Raw genomic sequence first — 21,831 nt, forward strand, 5'->3', positions numbered from 1 at the left:
TTGGAAAAAATCCCTGAATGTCCATTTTCAGAAGGATGGATGGATAGGTTGTGGTATATCCACATAATGGATTACCATTCAGCAAAATGAATGAACGACAACTCTATAACTGTGTAACAACTGAATGAACCTCATGACTTAACGTTAAAGAAGCAAAATAAGAGGAATAGATAAAGTGCTATGGAAAAAGGAGGGAAAGATTAGTCCTAACTATTGAAGATCCTGGAAACTTCTCTGAGAGATTGGCCTTGAGTGTTTCAAATCACATTTTGTATTAAAAATTTTTGGCCAGGTGTGGTGGCTCATGCCTGTAATCCCAGCACTTTGGGAGGCCAAGGCGGGAGGATCACTTGAACTCAGGAGTTCAAGACCAGCCTGGGCAACATGGTGAAACCCTGTCTCTACAAAAAATACAAAAATTAACCGGGTATGGTGGCACACACCTGTAGTCCTAGCTACTCAGGAAGCTGAAGTGGGAGGATCGCCTAAGCCCAGGAGGTCAAGGCTGCAGGAAGCTGTGATCACACCACTACACTGTAGCCTGGGTGACAGAGCGAGACTCTGTCTCAAAAAAAAAAAAAAGAAAAGGAGTTTTTAATGATATGGACAAATACTTACATTAGGTCAAAATTTTTCAAATTATAATCTCTAGTAAAAAAGGAGAAAAAGTAGGACATACTCTAAATTTTTCATGGTAATTAAAGGTAGAGTTATAGATGACGTTTTCTTCTATAGCCTCTGTTTCTACGAGAAGCATATAATAGTTTGTTTCTAAAAAAGTGTTAAGTATAATAAAATTTAAATTATCAAAGACTCAAGTTAACATCATCATATCATAGAGAAATTGTCCATAGTTTTGAATAGTGTAGTAATTAATAATTGCTTGATTTTATTTTCTAAGTTTCATGCAGAAATTTATTTTGACCATGACTTACAAAGTTATGTCCTTGTGGATCAAGGCAGTCAAAATGGCACAGTTGTTAATGGAAAACAGATTCTTCAGGTGAGTGTATATGTATTAATTAGTTACCTGCACATTATTTTAAAACTGAATTTTTTTTATTTCTGAAGGCCATAATCTTTATCATTTGGTTCAGAGTAAAACCCAAATGTGTTACTTGGAAAGGAATTTCCAGAAAGACTGAAAAAAGAATATAATCAGTGGGTCTTCCTTGGCTGTTGGGTTTTGACTTCTAATTATGTATCTGTGCCTTATTTTAAGTTATGAATCCACTGTAAAGCTATTCAGAGTAAGTGTGTAAATGTCTCAGTAACAACTTTGAAGGTCCTCCGTTGTTTTTTTTTTTTTTAATTGTCTCAATGGAAATGCTACTAAATTGAAAACTTCTTAAAGGCAAAAGCTATGTCTATTCAGTTCACACTTACTTCCTCAGCATGTAACAAACTATTTGGCACATAATAAGAAAATATAGGGGCTGGATGCGATGGTTCATGCCTGTAATCCCAGCACTTTGGGAGCCCGAGGCCAGTGGATCGTCTGAGGTTAGGAGTTCAAGACCAGCCTGGCCAACACGGTGAAACCCCATCTCTACAAAAAATACAAAAATTAACTGGGCTTGGTGATGTGTGCCTGTTATCCCAGCTACTTGGGATGCTGAGGCAGGAGAATCGTTTGCACCAGGGAGGCGGAGGTTGCAGTGAGCCAAGATCACACCACTGCACTCCAGCCTGGGCTGCAGTCTGTCTCAAAAAAAAAAGAAAAAGAAAATATAGGGAAGGAGGGAGGCCTTATTCTTAGTCTGTAAGAGTAAATATGGAAATAAAACTGAGTTATCAAAAGAGAACGAAAGGGAGATGTGATGCATTTATCCCATTCTCTTAACACCATCTTTTTTTACTATGATGATTATATGGTTTGGTAATAGATTGAAGTCTAGAATTGGATATTTCTGATTGGATACGGAGATTGGTGGGTTTGACAAATTGCTCAGTTCAGCTGTCTTCATCTCCACTAGTAGAATTGTTTTTTATGCATCATTAAGTTGGGGAAGTATGTTTGTGTCTATTTCATTTATAGCTATTTTAAATATATTTTTAAAATTGCAATCAGACATTACTTACAATAGATGTAAGGTAACCATATGTGATTGTTTTGATTTCTGTTTTGTAAAATGTTTCCCCTCTAGCCGAAAACTAAATGTGACCCTTATGTACTTGAGCATGGAGATGAAGTGAAAATTGGAGAAACTGTCTTATCCTTTCACATTCACCCTGGCAGTGATACCTGTGATGGCTGTGAACCAGGGCAGGTTAGAGCCCACCTTCGCCTTGATAAGAAAGATGAATCTTTTGGTATGTGAAACAGATTAAATGTGGCTGTGATAACGTTTCTCTTTCATTACCTAAATGTTCTAAAAAATATCAGTCAGCTACTGGCTACGTGTCTAATTGATATGATACTTCATTGAGAGATATTTATACAAAGCTGTTGGTCTTGTATCCAGTTGATGTAATAATAGATTGAGATATATTTCAGTAAATATTACCAAATGAGACTAAGAAATGACATATATTTGGAATTTGAGACCTAGGCTAATAGATTATAATTGTAGTTGATTTTTCTGTGTAATAATTTAGCTTCATGATATGTAGCATTGGTCTGCTTTCTGACCAGGAAAGAGATTGATTAGCTCTGTTTCTGCTAATCCAGTTTAGTAGGCTTTTGAGTCAGACTGTAGTGGTAGTCAAATGTCCTTAGGAGCAGTTGTAATTGAAAATTGGTAAGAGAGTAGATTTTAAGTGTTCTCATCATACACAAAAAATGATAAGTACATGAGGTAGTAATGGATATGTTAATGAGGTTGATTTAGCCAGTTCACAATGTATACATATATCAAAAATCATGTTGTACGCCATATATACAATTATTTATCAATTAAAATAATTTAAAAAGTAATGACAATAAAGTAATAATTTAATAAAGATTGATTTCCTTTTGACATGTATGTATTGATGTAAAAAAGTCGTCCACAGTTGAACTCTGTCATGTAATATTAACGTAGGAAATAATAGGCCAAGGCATTAAGGGTTATTGATTGATATGTTTTCTGTCCTGTTGATAGCTCATGCTGTATATTGTCTATGTACCATTATTTTTTATAATGGCACTGTAGGATATTACTGTTGTGCTTTCATCCCACCCATCTAAAGCTCTTAAAATTTAAATAGATGCTTTGAACTAGTAAGAGGTCATCTTTTTTGACATAAATTTGCCCCCAAATGCCAAGTATGCATGTTCATTGTTTATTTTTTTGTTTTCTGATACTAATTTGAAAATGAGTATGTTGCATTACACAGTAACATGAATTTTGGTTTCTCTGACTTTTATTTTGCTTATGGCTATGTTCCTTTGCAAAATTTACTTAATATTTCTGCATTTGAGATTCTGTTACAATAATCATATTGAAAAATCGAGTTGTTCATTGTTATTTTGATATTTATATTGTAAGATTCCTATTATGTGTAGTTTTTGCTTTACTTCTCAAGTAGGTTTAGTTACCAAAATGCTGAAAGGACATCATCACAACCCTTTTATCCTTTATATCAATGTTTATTTCAACTTTTGGTTAATCGGAATGGTTACTAATGGGTTATGCTAGTTTTTTATTAATAAAATAACATTAGTTTTAATTTTCTACAAAATCAGATTTAGTGGCTTTTTTTTTTTTTTTTTTTGAGACGGAGTCTGGCTCTGCCGCCCAGGCTGGAGTGCAGTGGCCGGATCTCAGCTCACGGCAAGCTCCGCCTCCCGGGTTCACGCCATTCTCCTGCCTCAGCCTCCCGAGTAGCTGGGACTACAGGCGCCCGCCACCTCGCCCGGCTAATTTTTTTTTTTTGTATTTTTAGTAGAGACGGGGTTTCACCGTGTTAGCCAGGATGGTCTCGATCTCCTGACCTCGTGATCCGCCCGTCTCGGCCTCCCAAAGTGCTGGGATTACAGGCTTGAGCCACCGCGCCCGGCCTAGTGGCTTTTTTTAACCAAACTTTTTTTCTTTCAGTTGGTCCAACACTAAGTAAGGAGGAAAAAGAGTTGGAAAGAAGAAAAGAATTAAAGAAAATACGAGTAAAATATGGTTTACAGGTGAGGATGTTAAATATTGTTTCATTTGTTAGGCAGTATATGTGGTTTTCAGTAAAAATGTCTTTAAATATGCTGAGTACATTTTATATATAAATAGTTGTGTAGTATGATTTTGTGATTTCTATTAGTTTAGTGTTCTGGTTTCATAATCTAAAAACTATTGAAGTTGGAGTAGAAAAATGATAATAGCCGACATTTGAATATACATTTCTGGTTTTCAGAAAACTTGCATTAAGATGCCTTGACATAACTGGACACGGTAGTGTCTGTAGTTTGTAGTCCCTGGTACTTGCGAGGCTGAAGCAAGAGGATCACTTGCAGTGAGCTGTGATTACACTTATGAATAGGCTCTGCACTCCAGCCTGGGCAATATAGCAAGATCTTATCTCTACAAAAAAGATGCCATTGATTGAACAATGTAGTTGGAGAACTAATACAACCTGATTTAAAGACTTACTATAATTAAACTACAGTGATTAAGGTAGTATCATATTGGCATAAAGATAAATAGATGGATGGAACAAAATAATAGTCCAGAAGTAGATCCATATATATGTGTGGACAATTAATTTTTGATAAAGGCGTGAAGGCAGTTTGTTGGAGAAAGAGTGGTCTTTTTTTTTTTTTTGAGACAGAGTCTTATTCTGTCATCTAGGCTGGAAGCGTGCAGTGGCACGATCTCAGCTCACTGCTACCTCTGTCTTCCGGATTCAAGTGATTCTCCTGCGTCAGCCTCCCAAGTAGCTGTGATTGCAGGTGTCTGCCACCATGCCCGGCTAATTTTTGTATTTTTAGTAGAGATGAGGTTCACCATGTTGGGCAGACTGGTCTCGAACTCCTGACCTCAGGTGATCCGCCCACCTTCGCCTCCCAAAGTGCTGGGATTATAGGCGTGCGGCACTGTGCCCGGCCAGGAGTGGTCTTTTTCAACAAATGGTGGTAGAATAATTGCATGGCCTTACCAAAAAAAACCACAGACAAAAAGAGTGTTGATTCATACCTTGAACAGTCTATAAAAATGATCCAAAACTGGATCATAGATACAAAAATAAAACCTAAAACTTTAAAACTTCTAGAAACTTTTTTTTTTTTTTTTTTTGAGACGCAGTCTCGCTCTGCCGCCCAGGCTGGAGTGCAGTGGCCAGATCTCAGCTCACTGCAAGCTCCGCCTCCCGGGTTCACGCCATTCTCCTGCCTCAGCCTCCCGAGTAGCTGGGACTACAGGCGCCCGCCACGTCGCCCGGCTAGTTTTTTTTTTTTGTATTTTTAGTAGAGACGGGGTTTCACCATGTTAGCCAGGATGGTCTTGATCTTCTGACCTCGTGATCCGCCCGTCTCGGCCTCCCAAAGTGCTGGGATTACAGGCTAGAGCCACCGTGCCCGGCCAGAAACTTTTTTTTTAAGGCAAAGATTCTAACACCAAAAGCACAATCCTTAAGAACAAATTGATAATCTATATTTCTTCAAAATTAAAAATTTATGTTTTTCCAAAGACAAGAGAGTGAAAAGACAAGCCACAGACTGGAGAAAATATTTGCAAATCGTGTATCTGGTCAAAGACTTCTATATCTAGAATATACAAAAAACTTTCAAAACTTAATAAGAAGAAGACACTTCAGTTAAAAAATGGGCCAAAGATTTGAGTAGATACTTCACCAGAGAAGGTATGCTGATGGCAAATAAACACCTGAAAAAATGTTCACTGTCATCAGTCTTTAAGGAAATGAAAATTAAAACCACAATGAGATACCACTACAAATTTGTTAGAATGCCTAAAATTTTCAAAACTGACTATAACAGGTATTGCAAGGGTTGTGGAGGAACTAGAAATCTCGTACACTGCTGGTGGGAATGTAAAATGGTGCAGTTGCTTTGGTAGTTTCTTAAAATTGAACATACACCTATTTTACAATTCAGCCATTCTACTCTGAGACATTTACGCAAGATAAATGCAAGCATATGTGCATAAAAAGTCCAGTAAACAAATGTTCATTGTATTTTTTTTTTTGAATAACCAAAAACAGAGAAAAACTCAAATGTCCATCATATATGGATAAGCAAACTATGGTATATCTATATGGTGAAAATACTACTTAGCAATTAAAAAGGAGGAACTAGTAATATAGACCACAACCTACCTGGATGAATCTCAAAATAGTTATGTTGAGTGAAGCCAAATAAAACACGTATATGTGCTGCCACTTGTGGAACAGTTTCACCATTCACTGGTTTCCAGCTTGTCTGAGGTCAGTGAGACAGAACACACTCTCATACAAGTTACACGAAGCAAACTTATGACTTACAAATAGGCAGCAAGGGACGACAGAAGCCTAGGATTTATTGTGAAACCACCCCCCAAAGGTCAGAAAGCTGCCTTGTGGGTGAATGGAGCCTCAACTTTGTATGCCCTACTTGCACAGCAGTTGAGGGACTCTGGAAAGCAGCCCACCTTGGGTTATGTACCTCAGGGTCATTTGACTCACTGGGCTGCAGTGTTGAAGGACATCCTGTTTCCAGGTGGGGAGTGGAACAGCCTGGACTGTTTCAGCCAATTCCTCCTTACCTCAGGATGTTGCATTCCCAGCACATTCTGGTTGGTGTTGAGAACTACAAACAAGAAAGTGGGAAGAACTGTTCTGCACCATTTATATAAACTTCTAGGAAAGCAAACTAATGTGACAGAAGGAAAAAGAGTGATTGCTTAGACAAGGGAGGAATGCTACACGGGGAAGGTCTGGAGAATTAGATTACAAAGAGAGACAAGGACACTTTTGGGAGAGATGGGTTTGTTTATTATCTTGCTTGTGGTGATAGTTTCATAGGTCCATAAATCTCAAAAGCATCTCATTGTACACTAGGTATGTATGATTTATTTATATTAATTATACCTCAATAAAGTTGTTTTTTAAAAAAGTTACCGCTTAATCCTGTAAATAGAACAGGAAGGCAATTAATTAATGTTTCTAGTTTACTTTTGAGAAACTAAAGCTTAGTAGCCCAGCTATTAAATGGTAGAGCTAGATATAGAATCTAGGTCTTAAGCATATTTGTGCTAAATTTTTACACTTCATGAAGATGTGGAAAAAGAAGTTGCTGCCAAAATAACATGTTTTTCTGTCAAATTGTGTTTTTTTTGTTGTTGCTGTTTTACTAAGGTAGAGAAATCATAGAAAAAAACAAGATAGGCCAATTTTGGGGGGAAAATAGAAGACATTTAAGGAGAGAATAAAATTGTTTTCTCAAAAATTTTAGCTCAATTTCTTTATTGTCTTCTGGGGGGAAAAACTTACTAGGATAGGTAGTTCTATATTTTTCTTCTCTTTTTAAAAGCAAAATTAATTAAAATCTTCTGTCATACCTTCCTTGAGTTGCTCTCCAGTCCCTGGCATCTCTCTGGATGAGTATCATACTTTTTATATACAGATCAGCAAGTTATAACAAAGGGAAAGGGAAGGCGTCTATGAATGCTGAATTGACTACCGCTTCTTTGTGCCGCCACCACACCTTGTGTATACCTTTATTGAACCACTCATACTGTAACAGGCCAGAGGTTATGCGCATCTTCCCTCTGGCATTTCATAACCTAGCATGGAGCTTGACATACTCTTTATCCAGTGAATGTTTGTTAAGTGACTAATTAGTCACTTAAGTGGAGCTTTATTGAAGCAAAAAACTATTATTGCCAGGTTAAATGGGTTTTTTAAAAGTCTCTACATTTCTCCCTTCCAAGAAACAGTATCAAACTACTGTAGGTCCCTTGGAACTTTCAGTTCCTTAGAGAAAAGGGGAGATAGATTTTTTTCCCCCAAACCCCAGGGATTCTGTATTTTTCTTCAAATACTAGTAGTTCGTATGACGAGATGAGAACGCAGCATTGAGTCAGAATATACTATATTTTCACCGTATCATCTTCTTATGTATATGTATGTTGTGGCATAACTTGAAATAATATAAACATTTTAAAGGGGATAGAATAAAAGCATATTTAATATGACAATTTCTTCATATCTTTTCTTTTGTAACTTTAATATAAATCAAGTAGAGGTGGGGGTCTTGGCTATATTGCTCACACTGGTCTCAAACTCCTGACCTCTAGCCATCCTCTTGCCTCAGCTTCCCAAAGTGCTAGGATTATAGGCATGAGCCACCATACCCAGCAATTTCTTTATATCATAGCTTGTTTTATTTTATTGTTTATAGAGGCCACATTGAACCATATTCGTTAAGTAAGGCACATGTACAGAAATTCTGTTTTATTTATCAGCTTTGTTTTCCTCAATGAATATTTTGTGTTTATTAAGAATACCGAATACGAAGATGAAAAGACATTGAAGAATCCAAAATATAAAGATAGAGCTGGAAAACGTAGGGAGGAGATTGGCAGTGAAGGAACTTTCCAAAGAGATGATGCTCCTGCATCTGTTCATTCGTAAGTTTTGAATTACAGTGACTCGAAACATCCTTTGTTCATAATCACATTCATAGGGTGGTCTGATATTCAGGGCTATATATCCTGATAGGTGGCCTATTTATGTATTTATTTATGAGATGGAGTCTTGCTCTGTCGCCCAGGATGGAGTGCAGTGGTGTGATCTCAGCTCACTGCAAGCTCCGTCTCCCGGGTTTACGCCATTCTCCTGCCTCAGCCTCCCGAGTAGCTGGGACTACAGGCGCCCGCCTCGTCGCCCGGCTAGTTTTTTGTATTTTTAAGTAGAGACAGGGTTTCACCGTATTAGCCAGGATGGTCTCGATCTCCTGACCTCGTGATCCGCCCGTCTCGGCCTCCCAAAGTGCTGGGATTACAGGCTTGAGCCACCGCGCCCGGCACTTATTTATTTTTCTCTCAGTTTTCTCTTGGCAAAGTAGTTTGGATAAAAATGAAAAAGGTGATTTTTGAGGCCTACAATATGACCATATTTCTGCATTTAATCAAATATTAGCTACATTTTTTTCCTCAGAATATAAATTTTGAGTTTAGTTAAAATTTTTCATATAGAACTGATAACTAATTATAAAGTTTTGATTCAATATCATATTGCATTGACGCTAAGAGTTTTATGGTTACAAATGGCAACAATTTTTTCTTAATTGTACATAAAATAATGGTGTACCTTAGAGTTGATGGAGTTTGATCCATTACCAACATTTTATTTGATGAAATATAGGATTACAAAATAGGTACACTAAGCAACATGACACTTTTTTTTTCAAGTTTAATATTTAAAATATAATCTTGGAGAATATAAAGAGTACATTCAAATTAAATAAGACAAATTTAAAATAAAACACATTGGTTTGACATTGCTTGGTTATTAATTGAAGGGCTAACAGCATATTTTGTGGAACTGAAAAGATATAATAGAACATAAAATACTCTTAAATTAGCAGAGTATAGAATCATAGGACAAAATGCAAACACTGATTAAGAAGTTTTATTTCATTTGAACTTCTTAATATATAACATGTACAGAAAAGAACACAGATTATAAGTATATAGCTCAGTGATACATCATAAAATTAACATATTGCAGAATACACATTTCTTGGACAAGAAATAGAAAATTATCAGTAACCCCAGAAGCTTATTCTCCCTGTGCCCTGCCTAATCACTGTCCTGCTCTCCTCCCCAAAGGTAATCACCATCCTGACAGCAATAGATTAATTTCACTTATTTTAAAATTTTAAAGAAACGGAACAATTCAATATTTATTTTGTGTCTATTCTTTTTGTTCCACATTATTTTGTTATGTATGGTTTATTTTTATTACTGAATAATATTCTACTGTATTACTATACCACAATTTATCCATTTTAATCATTGCCAGACATCTGGATTGTTTCTGATTTGTTGCTATTAGATTTGCTGGAAGAACATTGTTGTGTCTTTTGGTGCACATGCTTTTCTAAGTAGGACATGTACCAGTGGAATTTCTGTGTCTTCAACTTTGTTAGGGTAATGCCAAGTGGTTTTCTTTTTTTTTTTTTTTTTTTTTTTTTGAGACGGAGTCTCGCTCTGTCACCCAGGCTGGAGTACAGTGGCCAGATCTCAGCTCACTGCAAGCTCCGCCTCCCAGGTTTACGCCATTCTCCTGCCTCAGCCTCCCGAGTAGCTGGGACTACAGGCGCCCGCCACCTCACCCGGCTAGTTTTTTGTATTTTTTATTAGAGACGGGGTTTCACCGTGTTAGCCAGGATGGTCTCGATCTCCTGACCTCGTGATCCGCCCATCTCGGCCTCCCAAAGTGCTGGGATTACAGGCTTGAGCCACCGCGCCCGGCCCTTTTTTTTATTTTTTTTGGAGATGGAGTCTCGCTCTGTCGCCCAGGCTGGAGTGCAGTGGCCAGATCTCAGCTCACTGCAAGCTCCGCCTCCCGGGTTTACGCCATTCTCCTGCCTCAGCCTCCGGAGTAGCTGGGACTACAGGCGCCCGCCACCTCGCCCGGCTAGTTTTTTGTGTTTTTTAGTAGAGACGGGGTTTCACTGTGTTAACCAGGATGGTCTCTATCTCCTGACCTCGTGATCCGCCCGTCTTGGCCTCCCAAAGTGCTGGGATTACAGGCTTGAGCCACCGTGCCCGGCTGCCAAGTGGTTTTCTAAAGTACTTGTACCAATTACTTTTAATTCATGAATTTATTATAAATGCGACCTAAAAGATCTTTTGTCAATCAACTATCATTTTAATATTCCTTAAAGTGAAATTACTGATAGCAACAAAGGTCGGAAGATGTTGGAGAAGATGGGCTGGAAGAAAGGAGAGGGCTTGGGGAAGGATGGTGGAGGAATGAAAACTCCGGTAAGACTTGCATTTTCTTGTATTCATTTATTCCTAGAGCAGATATTTACTGTATACATTAATGTGCCAAACATTGCCTTAAGTGTTAAGAATGTAGTAGAAAGCAAAAGCAGACATGATTACTGCCTTTGTGGCATTCACAATTACCAGATATATACATGTGCTTTGTTTTGTGTTTTATAGTTTTAGAAAGCCTCTTTTTGAGTGTTTTTTTTTTCCTATATTAAAGCTAGGGTAAGAAGTGCTGTTTCCTGAGCCAAAGGTTCTTCTGTGTTTTAGAGTCATTTTTAATAACTGTCATACTGTGCCTGGTACTGAGCACTGAAGAACAATCACAGTGTTAGTTTACAAACAGGTGGATTCTGTATGCGCTGAAAAATCTGTTAGGTTCAAGAATCAGAGCATGTTAACATGGAATATAGAGAATAATGTCTGGAAAACGACATAGTGGTTTAATTAATGGTCCCATGGTTCATGGGAGGTTTGGGTTATCTTTCACAAAAACCTTAAGAAGTAACCTGACTGTAGAACTTTCTGGATAATGACTTACTACCGAAAGAAATAATAGATGGATCAGTGTGAGTGTATACCAGCTTTCTCATTTTTTTTGAGTTACAGTGGAAAGAACTAGGATTTTGTAGTCAGACCTAGGTTAGAATATGTACTCTGTCATTTACTAGCTATGTGGCTTTGGGCAAGTTTGGACTTTAGTTTTCTTGTGAAAAAATGGGGATAAGAACTCTTTTTCAGGGTTATCTTGAAGATAAAGCCCCTAAGCATTGTACCTTACATTAGGCACTCAGTAAATGGTAGCTTTGAATGTTCTTAAAATATTGAGAAGTGCTCCCTTCCTGTTATGAAAATAAACAATCAGATTCTTTTTATGGTTATTAATGTTCAACCTGCTTGTTCACTTACTTAGGTAAGGATAGGACAGTGGGTTTAAACATATCCATTGCCTTTATTTCTGTTTAGGGTGGAATGACATACTCTGCAGCATCTAAATGAAATTTGGTGATTGCTAGTTAAGGAGCACTCTATTTTCTGTAAAGTAGGCTGTACTTAGTGACAGGCAAGACAACATAGAAAAATGAGTGTAAGTTCCATGTATAAAAGTATATACTTGTATGTATTTGATGCATTTGACAGGTTTTTCTTTTGCATCAATCTGTAATAAATCAAAAAAGTATAGAGTCCTAAGTTGGACACAGCAAATTTCAATGTGTTTAGACTCTAAAATAAGTCCTCTGCTCAACTTTTGGTAACAGATCCAGCTTCAGCTTCGGCGAACACATGCAGGCTTGGGGACAGGCAAACCATCCTCAATTGAAGATGTTTACCTTCTCCAAAACAAGAACAAAAAAAACTGGGACAAAGCACGAGAGCGGTTTACTGAAAACTTCCCAGAAACTAAGCCTCAAAAAGATGACCCAGGGACCATGCCTTGGGTAAAAGGGACTTTAGAGTGAAGGTTAATCATAGAAGAAAACTCTAGCTTTTTTAAAAATAGAATTTGGAAACTCTTATTTTTTCTCCCCAAAAGAATCAGCAGCACGGGGGAACTGTGTCACAGTTTACCTCTTCCTGATTCAGAAATGTGTATGGTTTGCAGCCTTTAAAAACCATTTTTAAAAACGAATAAATAGTGGCTGAACCAATTTATGCAGTAAATAGACTAAAGTTCACAGGGCACGGATGAGTTTATCCAACTTCGTTATTTTATCTTGTCATTTACAACATCCATATAAGCAACTAGCCATATACGCAAAATTCATGTAACTACTGACTTAAATGTACATCTACCTGTTCTTGTCTCCAGATATTCATGTAAGATGCACAACAAAAGAAACATCAAAAGTTTATAAAAATAAATCTGACTATATGCATCCTCATTTATGCCCTTTAGAACCTAGATTAAAAATGTTGAGAAGACACGGGTAGTGGCGCATACATTTTGTTATCCTTGAAATAAATAGCCTAAGTAATATTATTGAAGAACTAATGAACAGGTAACATGTTGTAGAAAATTAGTCTTTCATTGTTTTCTTCTGTGAAGAATCTGTTGCTATGTACTATATATTCAGCATTTATATTTGGTTTGTTTCATAGCTAATGAGGTATTTAGATATGAACCACTGAATACATATTGAAATAGTGTGCTGGCATTTGTAGTTTTGATAAAGACCATTGCAGGCAATGGAATTGTGCCAGAGAAATCTGATTTCTAGTACAAAAGGAATACTTAGCCAGGCCTCAAGCTCAAAATACTTATTGAAAATGTCCTCAATTGCAATAAAAACATTATAACATGAAAAAGAGTGGTTTGTTGAACCAGTGATTTAAATGTATTGATCTGCTTTGCCAGAATTTTCTAGTTTAAATTGGCAGAATTATGACAAAGGGGAGCCTCAAATATTAGACAGTTGCAGTGCGGCTTTCTGGGTGCAGGTGTCACTGCTCTGCCACCTATCACTGTTCTGTTCAGTTTTTCTCTCAGGTGTTTGCTGGGAAGTTAACACTGGAACTGACCCTTTTCTGGCAGTGAATGTAAGCTCTAGCTCTCCCAACTACTATAAAGAAATGTCTTCAAGATGTAGAAATAAGAAATATTCTGAAAATAAAAATTATACAGTAGTAAAGATAATTCAGAAAGAAAAAGCTACCTGTTAGAATTTCCAGTCTAAATGGCACAAGGTAGTTAGAAAGGGGGTTGGAGAAAAAGAAACTATGACTAAAGATGAGAGATATGAACGAGTTGTCAAGTTCCTATGGGCTTAAGCTAGGACAATCAGGCCCTAAACTCCAAATTTGGAGAAAATACCTCTTTGCATTCCTCTTGGCCACGTGCATAGTCTGACACACACGTATGTACAATTAGACGTGCAGGCCGCAGGAGTGCCCTGCATTGTTTTCTTTTAATTAGAAATAAAAAGTGTTAGTCTAAATGTGGTTCTGGTGCTGGTGCCCTGTTTATATGTCACAATACAAGACACCCCCGAACAGGTTTTGCTTCTGGTGAATCTTGGTCACTGGGTTAGTAGTATATGACTGTCTATAATGGTTTCCATTTGTATTATTATATTGGGGAAAACATTCTTTGTCATTTTCTATTAAGAAAATGGAAAATGTAAATATGGTGTAGAAAATGGAAATATATGTGATATTTGTATTATTAAACCCCTTTGCAGATCTAAAGTCTCAGGGTTCCACTATTAGTGGTTAAAGTATTGAATAATGTCTGGATCTATTTCCATCTGTAAAATAAGAATATTTGTCTCACGTGTCTGTCGTGAATAGCAAATGAGAAAATGTATATAAAAGCACTGTGTAAATTGTAAAAGTAGTACAGATGTTAGCTTCTATTTGTTTAGAAGCATAAATGTGAATTATGTACAGTTTGAATTATGCATAAATTTTTTGGGTCTAATTTTAAATATGTAATCACACAATACATTTTCTAACTGAGTAGCTTTTAAGTATGTATTTTAAGTGGAGCTGCAAGTCCCTGAATTTTAAGAAATCTAACATCTAATATTTTTGCCAGAACATGAGAAGCTGGCAAAGTTGAAAACAGAAGAAGCCTTCAACATTAAAGTAAAATAGAAATTTTTTTCCAGTATTAAATACAGGAAGCACTCTAATCGTCAAAGAGGAACTTTTTTCTGCTTTTGAAACAAGTATTACTTCTGATGTTTCATTTTTATCCTGAATTTATAGAAAGTAATGGTTTACGCAAATCAAAAACCTTCTGACTTTTCGTAGAAAGATTATTTTTTATTTTTTGTGATTTTTATTTATATTTATTTTTTTTTTTGAGACAGAGTCTTGCTCTGTTGCCCAGACTAGAATGCAGTGGTTCTCTCTTGGTTCACTGCAACCTCACCCTCCTGGGTTCAAGCGATTTTCGTGCCTCAGCCTCCCAGGTAGCTGGATTACAGGTACATGCCAACATGCCTGGCTAATGTTTGTATTTTTAGTAGAGATGGGGTTTCACCATGTTGGCCAGGCTGGACTCCAACTCCTGACCTCAGGTGATCTGCCTGCCTCGGCCTCCCAAAGTGCTGGGATTATAGGCGTGTGTGAGCCACCATACCTGTCCAAAAGATTATTTCTTAATTTGACATATTTTTAAAGAGCAGGCAAAGAAGACAGAAATCTCAAACAAGGGAAAGCAAGAGACGTTGGAGATTGCACACAAAGGCCATTCTGTAAAGTTGCAGGACTGAGGGATGTCCTTGGCAGGGGGCTAGAAAGCACTTGTGGACCCCAAACCCAAAGGCAGTCTCAGGAACAGTTGAAAGTATTTTCCCCACCATCTTGTTGTAAGTGTGCTTCTTTTAGTAGGCTATAACTTATATTTCTGCTCTGAATCTTTAATTCAAACATTTCATTTTACTTTTTCAGCCTTTAAAGTGGAAATGCATTTTGATTCTTTAAAATAAGGCAGTGGTTACTTATGTTTCTGTTTCAGGGCCCAGGCTGTCTCTTCTGCTTTTCTGTTTTACTAATCTTAGTGTTGGCTTATGGCCTTGTAGTTGCAAAATGGCTTTTGAAACTTTAGACATCATATTCGTACCTAAAGCAAGAAGAAAGAGGAAAGAGCAGAGTGTAGTGTTAGTTCTCTTTTTTTAGGAAAACAACAGCTTACTCAGAAGCTGACTTCTTAGGGTCATTAGCCAGAACCGGATAGCATGGCTACCCATAGAAGAGATGCTATAAAAGTAGCCAACAAGATGGTCACATTTGGCTTAAGCCAGTCATGAACCATCACCTGCAGCTGAGAATGTTGCCATTGGAATGAAATACATTCAGTGAACCAAGCAGAAGGGGGCACTGGATGTTGAATGGGGCAGGTAGGTAACTGTCTGCCAGATAACGTACCTGTCCATCAGTGGGGACTACGGGTTGCTTAAATTGTGATGCATCCCTACTATGTAATACTTCCTAGTCATTCAAATGAATAGGATAGAACTGTGTATACCCTAGTATAGAAGAATATCTCACAAAGCAGATTGTAGCAAAGTATATATGGCATAATCCCATTTTTATTTTTAAATTACAGAGGTACATATTGAGTTGCTAATTACCCAGAGTGAGCAAACTTTCACATTTTATTATTTCTTTATTTGAACTTTAAAAAAGTAAACAGGTGTATGGTTAATGTGTATGTATATACATATTTGTGGTAGGAATTTACCCAGAAGTGGGTAAATTTGTGGTTAAGCTTACATGGCTCAAACCCAGGCATTTTTCTCACATGTATACCCAGTTTCACTTACCATCTATAAACTCATGACTTCTGTCTGTCTTAGGATATTGATTCTGAGCTTATGACTTACATATCCACCTCAGAGTCACTTTAAATGCAACTCCAAGACTAACTCCACAATCTTCTCCAAACCTAGTCTCTTCCAGTTTACTCTCTCCAGCTGGTAACACCATCCATCCAGTTGCGTGAGCCAGAAGCCTGAGTCAGCCTCTGTTTCACAACCACCAGCTTTTCTCCCCTTTGTCTGTTTCCAATGTATTAGTTCACTGTCACCACTCACCAAAATTATTCTGAGGGCTTCCTAACTGGTCTTCCTGCAGGCATTCTTTCCTCCATCTTCCACACTGCAGACAACTTTCATCTCATCGTCTCCTGTTTGGCTTCCCATTAATTTGAGGCCATAAAACAAACTCCAGGCCCAAAAGACCCTAAAGGATCTGGCCACTGCCAGCTTTCCTAGTCTCATCTTGTGTCACTTTCCTACTTGTTCGTTGGGTCCTCCTAGCATGCTGGCCCCTTTTTCAGTTTGTCAAACACGGCCGCCTTCTCTCATCACAGAGCCTCTGAATATTGTATTATATGTGGAATGCTCTTCGTCCCCCATTTTACTTAGTTAATTCTTACATAGTCTTTAGATCTCTGCTGATTGAATCTTCAGGAATGCCTCCTTTGAAGACCTGGACTAGATTAATTGCCTTTGATACGTGTTTTGAAAAACCATTTCTTTCATTTAGACCACTTAGCTTGGTTCTCAGTTATATATTAGTGTGGTTAGTGTAATATTTGTCTGTTTCTCTAGATTCTTAAGTGCCATGTGAGCAGGACCTTGGGTATGCTTACTGTTGCATCCCTAGAGCCTAGCACCACATCTGGTTTATACAACTATAGGCACTGAAGTAGACAATGGGTAACTGCAAGTAGCTTGATGGAGTTTTATCAAGCTGTGACTGAAGAAACATGGGAACTGAGGCTACATAGAGGATCTACAACAATGGCTTTCAAACTATTTTGATGATGATCTACAATATGAATACAGTTTGTATTACAATTCAGTACACAAGCATGTTCATAGCATATGTAACATACATTTTGTATACCAGTACTTTGCCATAGGCTCATGTAATACACTCTTGTTTTCCACATCACTGATTGCATCCACTAAATTGCTTTTATAAGGCAGTAATGGGCTGTGTCCTACAATTAGATTTTCAAACCTTTTCAAAGAACCCACTGTGTTGCTTTAGGAGTTGCAGCTGTGTGAGTCTGTCTGTGTGATGAGGTGGGGAGAGTTTAGGATGCCAAACTGGTGACTCCAGTTGTCAGGCTCATTAACTACAATAGGTCTGGTTTGCAGTTCAAGCTTCCAGATAGGTTTGATTGCATAACGAAGAAGGGGTGAACAAAACTGAGCCTCTTACCTGTAGCCAAAACTGCATATTGTGTTAAGAAATTTACACAATTACGAAATGAAGGATTTTATCTCTGAGACAATGAGGAATCCACTGAAGGATTTTAAGCAGGAAAGGAACCTCATTAGATTGCCTTATAGCAGAATAACTGTGGTTGATTAAAAGGAGGCAGAGTGGCGACTGGAAATCTTGAGAGTAGGTTGACCTCTTTGAGAGTTTGTTCAAATATTTATTGAGCACCCACCAAATGCTGTGCACATCTTGGAAGGCAGGAACCTTCTTTGTCTTACTCACTGCTCTATCTTCAGCACCTAGCATAGGATTGGATGTTTGGGAGGTCTTCAATAAGCATTTGTTGATGGAATGCACATTTGTGTTGCGTCTGGCACTGCACTAGGCCCTTAACATACATTCTTTATTCTGGACACCATTTTATGAATTAGAAAACTGAGGCTTAAGAGGTTTTAATTTTGCTCAAAGTCAAAAAGCCAGTGTGACAGAAGTGTCAGGGCTGGGGTTTCTATCTTGATTCTTTCCATCCCACAGGGATGATTAAGAGCACAGGCTGAAGAGTCTGACTGACCTGAGTTTAAATTAAAATTCCACCACTTCCAAGCTGAGTGACCTTGAAAAATTTATTTGAACTTCTCTACCCAAGTGTCTTCTGTGGAGTTTGTAACCGCCCATCGGGTTCACCTTGCCTGCTGCCCAGATAAAGCCAATTTATCAAGACAGGGGAATTGCAATAGAGAAAGAGTTTAATTCATGCAGAGCTGGGTAAGTGGGAGACAAGTTTTATTACTCAAATTGGTCTCCCTGAAAATGTGGAGACTGGGTTTTTTTTTTTTAAGGATAATTTGGGAGATAGGTGGCTAGGATAGTTGGGAATACTAATGGGTTTGGTCTGAGTTGAAATCATAGGGGGTCAAAGTGGGTTCTTCTTGCTGTCTTCTGTTCCTGGGTGAGCCAGGACTGGTTGAGCCAGATTATCAGTCTGGGTGGCTCCAGCTGGTGCATCAGAATGCAGGGTCTGAAAGATATCTCAACCACCAATCTTAGGTTTTACAATAGTGATTTTATCCCTAGGAGCAATGGAGAGGTTCAAATCTTATGGCCTCTGGTTGCGTAACTCCTAAACAGTAATTTCTAATCTTGTGGCTATTTGTTAGTCCTACAAAGGCAGTCTGGAATCCAGGCAAGAAGGGGGTTTATTTCAGGAAAGGGTTATTATCTTTGTTTCAAAGTTAAAATATAAACTAAGTTCCTCTAAAAGTTAGTTTGGTCTTGGCCCAAGAATGAACAAGGACAGCGTGGAGGTTAGAAGCAAGATGGAGTCAATTAGGTCAAATCTGTTTCACTGTCATAATTTTTGCAAAGGTGGTTTCAAGTTTTGGTGAAGATTAAATGAGATAAGGTTTGTGTGGCACTGAGCACACTGACACATAATAAACCTCCACATATTAGTGATTATAAGCATTGTTATTATCCATGCTAGCAATACCAAGGACATGGTTGTAGGAGTAGAATCCCAGAGTAGAGATGGTGGTTATTGAAGTCAGGTAGGATGAGGAATGAGGCTAGCAAGTAGTGGATGGGTCATCCTCATTCCATAAGGCAATAGGAGATAGGTGTGGACAAGAAGACTGAGTCAGGAGCTGGATTTCTAAGTGAATATTGGAAAATGAGGAGGAGATTGGCAGACAATAGTGAGAAAGGATAGAAGTTACTGTAGGTGACTCTCAACATCCTCAAAAGAGGAGGAATGGATTCTACATGACTTTGGAAATGGAGTCATCTGGAGGAATGATAGGAAGATCTAGCCAGACAACCCTGGCTCTCAGTACTCCATGGGAGCACGGGAGCTACAGGGAAAATTCCAAGAAGTAGATTTCAGATCCCCATATGTAAGTCTTTCAGCAGCATACGTTAATTCAGCAAATAGCCATGAAACACGTAGCACAGGCCAGGCACTGTTCTAGTTACTAGGGATACAACAGTGAATAAAATAGTCAAGGCTCCCTGCCTTCATGGAGCTTACATTTATTTTTACATAGGATTTGGCAGAATGTAAGGGCCAAGGAATCCATGCAGGCCTTGATAGTTCCAGAGAGTATTAATCCAAAATAGTTTCTGTTCATTCCAAAGTTTTAAAGCCAAAATTTTAAAGCAAAAATTTGCGTGGAGTGTTTGATGCAGGAAGGATTTGGGGCTTTTTTCTTAATGTTTTCAGACTGTTTCTAAACCAGATCTATTTAGGGGAATCTTACAAACTGTGCTTTCAAAATCTTTTTAGTCATGTGTTTGAGAGTTCTGGGTATGTAGACAACAACAGACCTCATTGAGGCTGCAGCCCCTTGTTCAATTATGTATCTCCTCTACCTGAGAATAATAACTGCTTGCTCAGACATGTGGGTTCTATGGTTCTAAATCTGAGCACTAAGTACAGTCATGTATCACTTAACGATGGGGATATGTTCTGAGAAATGCCTTGGTGATGATTTCGTCACTGTAGAAACATGGTAGAGGTACTCCCACAAACCTAGATGGTACAGCCTACTGTACACCTAGGCTATATGGTATACTGATTGCTTCTAGGCTACAAACCTGTACAGAATTCTGTGGTCTAACACAGTAAGTATTCATATATCAAAACATATCTAAACATAGAAAAGGTACAGTAAAAATACAGTATGGTAATCTTACAGGACCACCACTGTATGTGTGGTATGTCATAGACTGAAACTTTAGGTGGTGCATGACTATACAAAAAAAAAAAAAAAAAATGCAACAGGAATGAGGTCACTGGAAACTGGAAGTGATGGAGAACATGTAAATCAAAAAGTCTTTGGAGGGTGAAGAGCAGACACAGATGGGAAAGTTAATGTGAATGGAGGCAAACAATGTCTGCCTGCTATGTAAGAATGTCTTTTTTTTTTGAGACAAGGTCTTCCTCTATTGCCCAGGCCAGAATGCAGTGGCATGGTCATAGCTCACTGCAGTCTCCACCTCCCAGGCTCAAGCGATCCTTCCACCTCAGCCTCCTAAGTAGCTAGGATGACAAGTGTGTACCAGCACACCTGGCTAAAATTTTAATTTTTTGTAGATATGGGGTCTCCCTGTGTTGCCTAGGCTGGTCTTCAACTCCTAGGCTTAAGCGATCCTCCTGCGTTGGCCCTCCCAGTGTGCTGGGATTACAGGCATGAACTACCATGCCCAGCCAAGATTGACTTTTGGAAATTCTTCCTTTAAGAAAATCACTCTTCATCTATGTTAAAATGCTATGGTATTTCATTGCCCAGCATGCAGAATACAGGGAGAAGCTGGTGGAATATTATCAAATGTATTTAAACATGTGACAACGTTTTACTTAGCTTCCAATTACTAGTAGACTTCAGAGGGCAGAAGGTTGCCAGCTCATTCATCTGGTCATTACTTATCTTGACCAAAAGCCCACGAGAATATATACGGAAAGAATAAAGCTTTCATTACCATTTAATGTTTTTCCTTAAAGCCTTATTTTAATACTGTGAAACCAGATTTCAGAGAATGTCATAATTAAGATTTTCATAAAAAGAAACATTTAATACTATTTAAACATATAATGACTCCCAGTGCTACCTGAATTCATTCACATCATAAACCAACTAAAATGGGCTTTAATCTCTACGGTGACCATGCTGCCTTTACTTAACCTTAATATACCACTATCAAGACCAATTTATGAGCCACACTAAAATAATTATCATTGTTTTATTATAATTTCACCTTATTAACCAGAAATGTTAATCTGGTTAATCATCTACCATATTCACCAGACTCTGAATAATTGGCAGTTCTTTTAAAAAATCAAATGTATCCTGGAAAGAGGGGTATTTGCCAACTCAAGGATGTTTTAAAGAATGTGCTGGGGACTCATGGCCACTTTAAAAGAGGAGTTCCAGAAATGTTGAAGCATTTTGGGAATAACTGTATAGTCTTCCAGGTCTTCTACTTTGAAGAGAAAATGACTTAGATAGATAGATTTGTATATACCTTTGGGATTCACCAGATTACTTTGTAGTCACAAGTCAGATTGAGTTTTGTCTGGAGCAGGTCATTTGGCAACTATTTGATAGAAAAATATTAAATAGTTCTATTGGAAAGAGAATGTCTTGGCAGATCTCTGAGGCTTATGTGTAGGTGTTCTCAGGAATCCTCCCGGGGAGCCTGCTTTTGTGGGTTCCTTGGGAATGGTTTCAGGTGAGCAGCAGGAGCCCTC

General features: G+C 38.0%; 2 protein-coding genes across 2 annotated transcripts in view; both read left to right on the forward strand.

Moving 5' to 3' along the window:
• Positions 1–14,304, forward strand: part of AGGF1 (angiogenic factor with G-patch and FHA domains 1) — a 33,757-nt gene extending 19,453 nt beyond the window's left edge. The window contains exons 9-14 of the mRNA XM_033179928.1: positions 902–1,003; positions 2,148–2,313; positions 4,020–4,102; positions 8,404–8,531; positions 10,796–10,895; positions 12,164–14,304. Of these exons, the coding sequence (XP_033035819.1) occupies positions 902–1,003; positions 2,148–2,313; positions 4,020–4,102; positions 8,404–8,531; positions 10,796–10,895; positions 12,164–12,364 (780 nt within the window). The 3' untranslated portion in view covers positions 12,365–14,304. The remainder of the gene's footprint in view (positions 1–901; positions 1,004–2,147; positions 2,314–4,019; positions 4,103–8,403; positions 8,532–10,795; positions 10,896–12,163) is intronic.
• A 609-nt stretch (positions 14,305–14,913) lies between these two features.
• PDE8B (phosphodiesterase 8B) overlaps positions 14,914–21,831 on the forward strand; it is a 370,628-nt gene continuing 363,710 nt past the window's right edge. Inside the window, exon 1 of the mRNA XM_033179929.1 lies at positions 14,914–15,748. The gene's annotated coding sequence lies outside the window, so the exon portion shown is untranslated. The remainder of the gene's footprint in view (positions 15,749–21,831) is intronic.

The sequence above is a fragment of the Trachypithecus francoisi genome, unplaced genomic scaffold (assembly GCF_009764315.1).
Source record: "Trachypithecus francoisi isolate TF-2019V2 unplaced genomic scaffold, Tfra_2.0 Lachesis_group2, whole genome shotgun sequence".
In the NCBI taxonomy this organism is placed as follows: domain Eukaryota; kingdom Metazoa; phylum Chordata; class Mammalia; order Primates; family Cercopithecidae; genus Trachypithecus; species Trachypithecus francoisi.